The sequence below is a fragment of the Lactuca serriola genome, chromosome 1 (genome assembly GCF_051521515.1).
Source record: "Lactuca serriola cultivar US96UC23 chromosome 1, Lser_US96UC23_V15, whole genome shotgun sequence".
Classification (NCBI taxonomy): domain Eukaryota; kingdom Viridiplantae; phylum Streptophyta; class Magnoliopsida; order Asterales; family Asteraceae; genus Lactuca; species Lactuca serriola.
In genome coordinates, this window is record NC_136408.1 from 235,449,846 (window position 1) to 235,457,481 (window position 7,636).

Below are 7,636 nucleotides of genomic sequence, written 5' to 3' on the forward strand. Positions count from 1 at the left end.
CTTAAGAGTTGCGTGATCAGAATACACAATTACCTTGGTACCAAGTAGGTATTGTCTAAATTTCTCCAAGGCAAACACTATGGTCAATAGCTCCTTCTCCGTAGTAGAGTAGTTTCTTTGAGCATTGTCTAGTGTTCTCGATGCATAGTAGATCACATGGTAGGCTCGTCTATTCTTTTGACCCAAAACGGTGCCTATTCCATAGTTACTTGCATCACACATGATCTCAAAGGGGAGATCCTAACTTGGTGCTTGCATGATGGGTGCAGATGTAAGCAACTCTTTGAGCTTGTCGAAAGCTTCTTTGCACGCCACATTGAATTCGAAATCAACATCCTTTTGCAAGAGTTGGCACATTGGTCTTGTTATCATTGAAAATCCTTGATGAATCTCCGGTAGAAACCTGTATGGCCCAAAAAAGAACGAACTTCCCGAACACCAATCGGGTAGGTTAAGCTTTGAATAACATCAATCTTTTCCTTATCTACCTCAATTCCTTTCTTTGACTCAATGTGACCCAAAATAAGACCTTGACTCACCATAAAATGGCATTTTTAAATATTTAAAACCAAATTTGTTTCAATACATCTATTCAAAATTTTGGTGAGATTGTTCAAACACTCTTGAAAGGAGTTTCCATATACTGTAAAATCATCCATGAAAACTTCAATGATATTTTCAGCATACTCCGAAAAGATACTAACCATGCAACGTTGGAAAGTAATCGGGGCATTACATAATCCGATTGGCATACTCTTGTATGCAAAAGTGACAAATGGACATGTAAATGTTGTCTTTTCTTGGTTTTCCGGTGCCACCGAGATTTGGTGAAAGCCGGAGTACCAGTCTAGACAACAGTAATGGGGTTTCCCGGCCACCCTTTCTAACATTTGATCAATGAAAGGTAACAGGAAATGATCTTTTCATGTGCTTGCATTGAGTTTGTGGTAGTCAATACATACTCTCCACCCGTTTTGCACACAGTTGGGGACCATCATATCATACATTTGTTGTTCTCAACCACCGTGATTTCCGTCTTCCTTTGAACGACTTGCACCGGGCTCACCCACTTACTATCTGAGATCAGATAGATCATCCCCACACCAAGGAGCTTCAAAATCTATTTCTTGACAACTTCCATTATTGGCGGGTTCAAACTTCTTTGCACGTCTCGACTCGGCTTGCATTAATCCTCTATCAAGATATTGTGCATACAAGTGGAGGGGCTCAACCCTTTGATATTTGCAATTGTCTAACCCATGGCTTCTTTATGCTCCTTTAACACCTTGAGAAGTTGCTCTTCTTCGAATTCGGTTAAGTGAGTTGAAATGATGATCGGAAGAGTCTCGTTGTTTCCCAAGTACGCATACTTCAAATGTTGAGGAAGGACCTTCAATTCTAATTATGGTGGTTGAACAAGGGAGGGTGGAAATCTCGTGTGTGTTTGAGGTAATTCTATTTGCTTCACACTAAATTGAGTGGTTTTCTTGATCTCCAAATTATTAACCAATCTTTCAACTTCGGGGTCTAGTGAGTAGAGCTTCAACTTCTTAGCTAATTTTCCACAATCAAATCCTTTGCTCAAAACCATCTCCAACATGTCACCATTAGATAATTCGAACAACTATTGGGCTAATGGTTCAATAACATCAACAAAACACAAAGATGAAACATCTATAGGATATCTCATAGCATCGTAGATGTTAAAACTTATTGTCTCCCCATCAAAGTCCATCGTTAAGCTTCTCGCATACACATCAATCTTCGTTCAAGCCGTCTTCAAAAATGGTCTCCCAAATAGAATTATACCCAACTTTGAGGACACTTTTTCATCTAGATCAATCACGTAGAAATCCGCCGGGAAGACCAATTGGTTTACTTATACTAGGACATCTTCCAGAACACCTCTAGGAAAGACACTTGACTTATCCGCAAGAGAGATTATGACACCGATTTCACTTAAAGGACCAACATTCAATGATTTATACAACGAATAGGGAATGACATTAATAGAAGCACCAAGGTCAAGTATGGAAATACTAAAAGTGACATCTCCTATCTTACAAGGAACCGTAAACATTCCTGGATCTTTACACTTAGGTGGAGGCTTCCTTTGTAAAACCACGGATGTATTTTCATTCATAGAAATTTACTCATTTCCCTTCAACTTCCTCTTGTTGGTACAAAGTTCTTCCAAAAGCTTTACATACCTAGGGATTTTCTTGATTGCATCAAGTAGAGGGATATTTACTTCCACCTTTCGAAAGGTGTCCAAAATCTCTTTCTCCTCCATTTTCTTCTTTGAAGTTGCAAGTCGTGAGGGGAACGGCGGTTGAGTGGCTAATAGAGTTACTAGAGGGGTAGTGTTCCTTGGGACTCCGGCTTATGCATCGTCCTTGACTATACATTCTTTAATGGGAATAACTTATATTTATTCCTCTTCATCCATTGGCTTCTTCTTTGAACTACTCTCTCCAGTTTGTTTGCAACTTCTCAAGGTCACCACATTGATATTTAGGTTATTTTTGGTTTGAGAATTGAGTTTACCATGGGACTCCAACTTGCTTATGGATGTAACTATAACTCCCATTTGTGCTTCAAGGTTGGAGATACTAGTCCTTGTATCTTTTTGGAATTGTTGGGTACTAGTGGATCGGTATTTGACAATGTGTTCGAGAGACATTCCGGAGCTGCTTGGTTGGGATCGAGGGGTTGTTAATGATGATGTGGAGGGTGCGGTTTGCATTGATAATGTGGTTGCGGGTGTTGGTAATGAGGTTGTGGTGGTGGATACGATGGTCTAACCAATGGATTTTTGAGGCAATGGTCTTTGGTTGTAGCTCATGTTGGGATTTGGCTTCTAACTCAAATTATAAGCATTTTGATAACCAGTTGGCTTGTTGTGGTAGTTTTGGAACTTTCCCGTGCATTTACACGTTCTGCATCTTCTTGAAGAATGCGACACATATCCATAGGATGTCCCATTGTTGCACATACTCCACAAACCATCACTTGGGGAGTTTGTCCCATGGCTAGCTTTTGGACAATGGAGGTTAGATCTTTGATTTGAGATTCGAGATTTGATGCCCCCACTTCATTGTCTTTTTGTTAAGTTTCTCTCTTCATATCTTGGTAAGGGCCAAAATGTTGAGGATTTGTGGTTATGGTGTTAAAGAGTTGTCTTGTTTGTTGTGGAGTTTTGCTAAAGACATCTCAATCACTTGAGGCATCAACTAGTGTTCTCTCTATTAGTAGCAATCCCTCATAGAAGTGTTGAATAAGGAGTTGATCCGGGATTTGGTGTTGTGGGCAACTATAGCACAAGTTGTTGAACCTCTCCCAATAATCATGGAAAGTCTCATTTTGACGTTGGAGGATTCCATAAATCTCATTTCTAAGACTTGAGACACTTGAAGCGGGATAGAACTTGTCAAGAAAAGCTCCTGCCATATCGGTCCATGAGTTGATTGACCCCGGTAGAAAATAAAATAACCAATCATTTGCTCTATTGTCCAATGAAAAGGGGAATACCCTTAGCTTGATTTGGTCATCGGTTGACCCTTGTGGCTTCATGCTAGTGCAAATAATGTGGAACATCTTCAAGTGCTTTTGTGGGTCTTCATTCTCCAATCCATGAAAAGTTGGGTGGTGATGGACTAAACTTGACTTCAATTTCGAACCTCCTTCCAAAACCGGTTAATTGATACCAGTTGGAGTTTGCGTAACATTGGTTTCTATCATTTGCCTCAAAGCTCTTCAGAGAACTTCTCCTCCATCCTTCATTGCAATTGGTTTGATAATGGGTGGATTTTGTTGTAGAGGTGGTGTTTCGGAATTTCTTGGCGAGGGTCAGGACTAGAATCGGGTTCCGTATCACTTGATGAAGCAGGTTCAACCTCCGGATCCCCGTGAGGATTAGAAAGTTGACCACGTTCAATTTGCTTTTCATTCGCCAAACGCCTTGCTTCTTTTTCAAATTCTGGGTCGTAAATCAAGTCAATTATATGTTAAGATCTGGGCATAGAAAAACAAATTGATTAAAAATAAACCAATCCCCGGCAACGGCGCCAAAATTTGGTGGTTGTCGAGGCCAACAAATTAATACTCTAAATATTACACACTAAAATAGTGTACAGTGGTAAAGGGATCGTATCCATGAAGATTGGTTCAATTTAAATCTCTATGTAAATCACTCGTTTAAGTACTTGTAAAACAAAAGTAAAAGTAAAACAGGGGGTTTTAATTCTTTTTGATTGTTTGACAAAATTAAAACTAGCTAGAATGTAAATATCACAAGTAAACAAATAAAAGATTTGATTAAATTCAATAAAGTGAAATTGGTTGATTTTGGGATGCTCCACATGGATGACATGGTTGACTTAGCTTTAGACTAAATGGAGTAACACATGTGAATTGGTTTAACATGGCTATAACAATTCATAAGAACAAATTACCTCAAATATTCTTAGATATTAAATTGGTTAGCGAAGCTCTAACATATTCGCTTAATTAAAGTCACAAAATCAATGAAGCATATAATCTTGTGAAAATCAATTAGCTTTGAGTTCTAAGAGTCACCAAATCCATAAGATAATCAAATGCTTATATTATCATTATGGAGGAAACATTCCCATGGTTTAAATGAAATGAAAACAAACATATAAACCATTTGTTTCTTACGAACTTCAAAGTCCATTACTTAACCAGTAAATTGATCAACAAAAATATATGTTCACTCCTCCAAGCTCCTGATCAAATATAAACAAATATAACAAGAAGTTTAACTAGAGAACATTTCCATAAATTTCAAACACAAGGTAATAATAGTCTTCAAAACAACAAATCATCCATGGGATTAAACCCTAATCAACCAAGTGAAAATCTAGTCAAGCATGGCCAAAATAAAGGAAATACAAGAATGTTTAGTGGTACCAAACATTGTGCTAAGTGCAAGACAGAAAGAAAATTACACCAATCTTCAATTCTTTAACTTCTTCTCCAATGCTCTTGTGAGCAAAAGAGTGGTTTTCTCCAAGTGTTGGATAAGAATAATGCCTCCAATCTCCAGCAAAAAGGGACTCATTTACGTATTCAAAAAGGTGGCAAACACCATCCACCACCCTTCCACAAATAGAGTCAACAATTGAAAACCCATTCAATTCTCCAGTCTTCATGCGGACCGCATGTGGATCCACGCGGCCCACGTGGATCATGTTGCAATCATCCTTTGGCCCATTTGTAAGTACCATCCAGCCCAATCTACTAATTTTTGCTCGAGCCCATTTGTGCAAATTCTTGATAGCCCAAGTATGGAAATCCAAAGCCTTTCCAAGATGCTCCAATGCTCCTTTAGTCTTCTATAGCTCGAATTCTCGTCATCCAGCCCAAAATTTAAGTCTGAAGCGCTTTCTTGATCATGTTGACACCAAGCCCATTTGCACCACTTCAAGTCTATAAACAAATAGCAAGCCTCCAACAGTCCCGCATTCTTTCCACGCCTCCAATAATAAAAAGTCATCGAAAAATCCAACAAATAAGCTCAAAAGACTGGAAAGCACCCGATAAAGGAGAAAAATAATAAAAGGGAAAATATGCATGAAGATTAACTAAAATGAGATGGTTTAACTAAAAACAACCTATGAAAAGAAGTAATAAAATCGAAACTATCGGTGGTGGTTAGTGTGGTTATTGGTGGTGGTCGTTGTGTTGGGTGGGTGGGTGGTGGTGGTGGTGGCAGGTGGTAGTGGTTGGTAGATAGTGATGGACGGTGGGTGGTGGTTGGTGGTGGTGGCGGGTGGTGGTTGGTGGTGATGAGCAGTGCTTGTGGTGGTGGAGGCGGGTGGTGGTGGGTGGTGATGGGTGGTAGGTAGTGATGGGTGGTGGTGACGGCGGGTGGTGGTGGTTTGGTGGTGATGGTGGTAGCGGGTGGTTGTTGTTGGTGGTGGTGGTGAGTAGTGATGGGTGGTGGGTGGTGGTGGTTAGTGATGGGTGGCGGTGACGGGTAGTGGTGGTGGTGGATGATGGTGGTTGGTGGTTAATGGTGGTGGTAGTGGTTGGTGGTGGTGGTGATAGGTGGTAGGTAGTGGTTGTGAGTGGTGGTGGCAGGTGGTGATGATCAGTGATGGAGGTTGGTGGTGGTGGCCGGTGGTAGTGGTTGGGTTGTGATGGTGGTGGGTGGTGATGGTGGTGGCGGGTGGTGGTGGTGGTGGTGGTTGGTGGTGGGTGGTGGTGGGTGGTCGGTCGTGATGGGTAGTGGGTGGTGGGGGGTGGTTGGTGGTTGGTGGTGATGTTGGTGGTGGGTGGTGGTTAGTAGTTATGGTGGTGGCGGGTAGTGATAGGTGGTGGTGGTGGCGGGTGGTGGCTGGTGGTTGGTGGTGATGGGTGGTGGGTGGAGGTTAGTGGTGGCGAGTGGTGGTTGGTGGTGGTGGTGGCGGGTGGTGGTTGGTGTTGGTGGTGGGTGGTGGGTAGTGGTTGGTGATGGTGGAGGGTGGTGGTGATGGGTGGTAGGTAGTGGTTGTTGGTGGTGGTGGCGGGCGGTGGTGATGGGTGGTGGTGGCGGGTGGTGGTGGCGGGCGGTGGTGATGGGTGGTGGAGGTGGGTGATGGTGGCGGGTGGTGGTGGTGGTTAGGTGGTGATGTTGGTGGGTGGTGATTGTGGTGGCGGGTGGTGGTTGGTGATGGTGGTGGTGGTGGTGGTGGGTGGGTAGTGATGGGTGGTGGTTAGTGATGGGTGGTGGTCGGGGCGATGGTTAGTGGTGGTTGGTAGTGATGGTGGTGGTGATAGGTGGTAGGTAGGGGTTGTGAGCGGTGGTGGCAGACAGTAGAGGTGGGTGGGGGTGATGGTGGTGTGTGGTGATGGTGGTGGCGGGTGGTGGCGGTAGGCAGTGGAGGTGGATGGTGATGGTGGTGGCGGGTGGTGGTTGGTAGTGATGGTTGGTGGGTGGTGGTTAGTGATGGATTGTGGTGACGGGTGGTGGTGGTGGGTGGTGTTGGTTGGATGGCGAGTGGTGTTAGTTAGTGTGCTTTTTAATTGTTTGTAACTATTTTTTATTTATATGAATATTATTTTATAATTTTAATTAAAAAAATTGTGTTTTTCAAATTTGTTCTCAAATATTCTTACGATAAAAATGTTCTCGATTGAATACTCCCCGTATATATATATATATATATATATATATATATATATATAGAGAGAGAGAGAGAGAGTTGGAACAGTGAATATGCTCTATAAAATATATAAGATTAGGAAACCAAAAATCAAAACTGTCATTTATCATTACTGTCAAGATGGATATGTAAAATGAGTTTTCAAGGCACCATGAAGGTGTCGGTGAAATAGTGGTAATTTGAACACTCCAAGATGGATATGTCCAACGTTCAAATCACATAAGTTTCAATTTCGATATATGTTTTTCACAAAGAAAAATAAATCAGATTACGTTTACAACTTTAGTGATAAAAATAAAAAGGTTACGCTTAAAGTTTGTTACGTGTCACTGAATTTACAACATATTGCTATTCAAGTAACCAAAAGTAGCAATAGTAAATGAGCTTTATCATTTTATCATTTTGTAATGTAGTTGAAATTGTACAATTCCCCTATTCTTCTAGATAAGCATTAAGTGGTTGGTTGA

At 41.5% G+C, this 7,636-nt stretch overlaps 1 protein-coding gene across 1 annotated transcript; it reads right to left on the bottom strand.

Annotated features, from left to right (window-relative positions):
- Nucleotides 1–1,402: 1,402 nt before the first annotated feature.
- On the bottom strand, nt 1,403–2,293 carry LOC145066763 (uncharacterized). Its single transcript, XM_079014038.1, has 3 exons — nt 2,211–2,293; nt 1,886–2,111; nt 1,403–1,624 (listed from the first exon to the last, which is right to left on the bottom strand). Exons 1-3 carry the CDS (start codon nt 2,291–2,293, stop codon nt 1,403–1,405), a joined length of 531 nt encoding a protein of 176 aa, XP_078870164.1.
- Nucleotides 2,294–7,636: the final 5,343 nt, after the last annotated feature.

Coding starts and splice junctions, on each gene's coding strand:
- LOC145066763 (XM_079014038.1), bottom strand. CDS start 2,293: ATGGAGGAGAAAGAGATTTTGGACACCTTTCGAAAGGTGGAAGTAAAT. Junction 2,112..2,210: donor GCAATCAAGAAAATCCCTAG/GTATGTAAAGCT, acceptor GGTTTTACAAAG/GAAGCCTCCACCTAAGTGTA. Junction 1,625..1,885: donor GTGTTCTGGAAGATGTCCTA/GTATAAGTAAAC, acceptor TTAGCCCAATAG/TTGTTCGAATTATCTAATGG.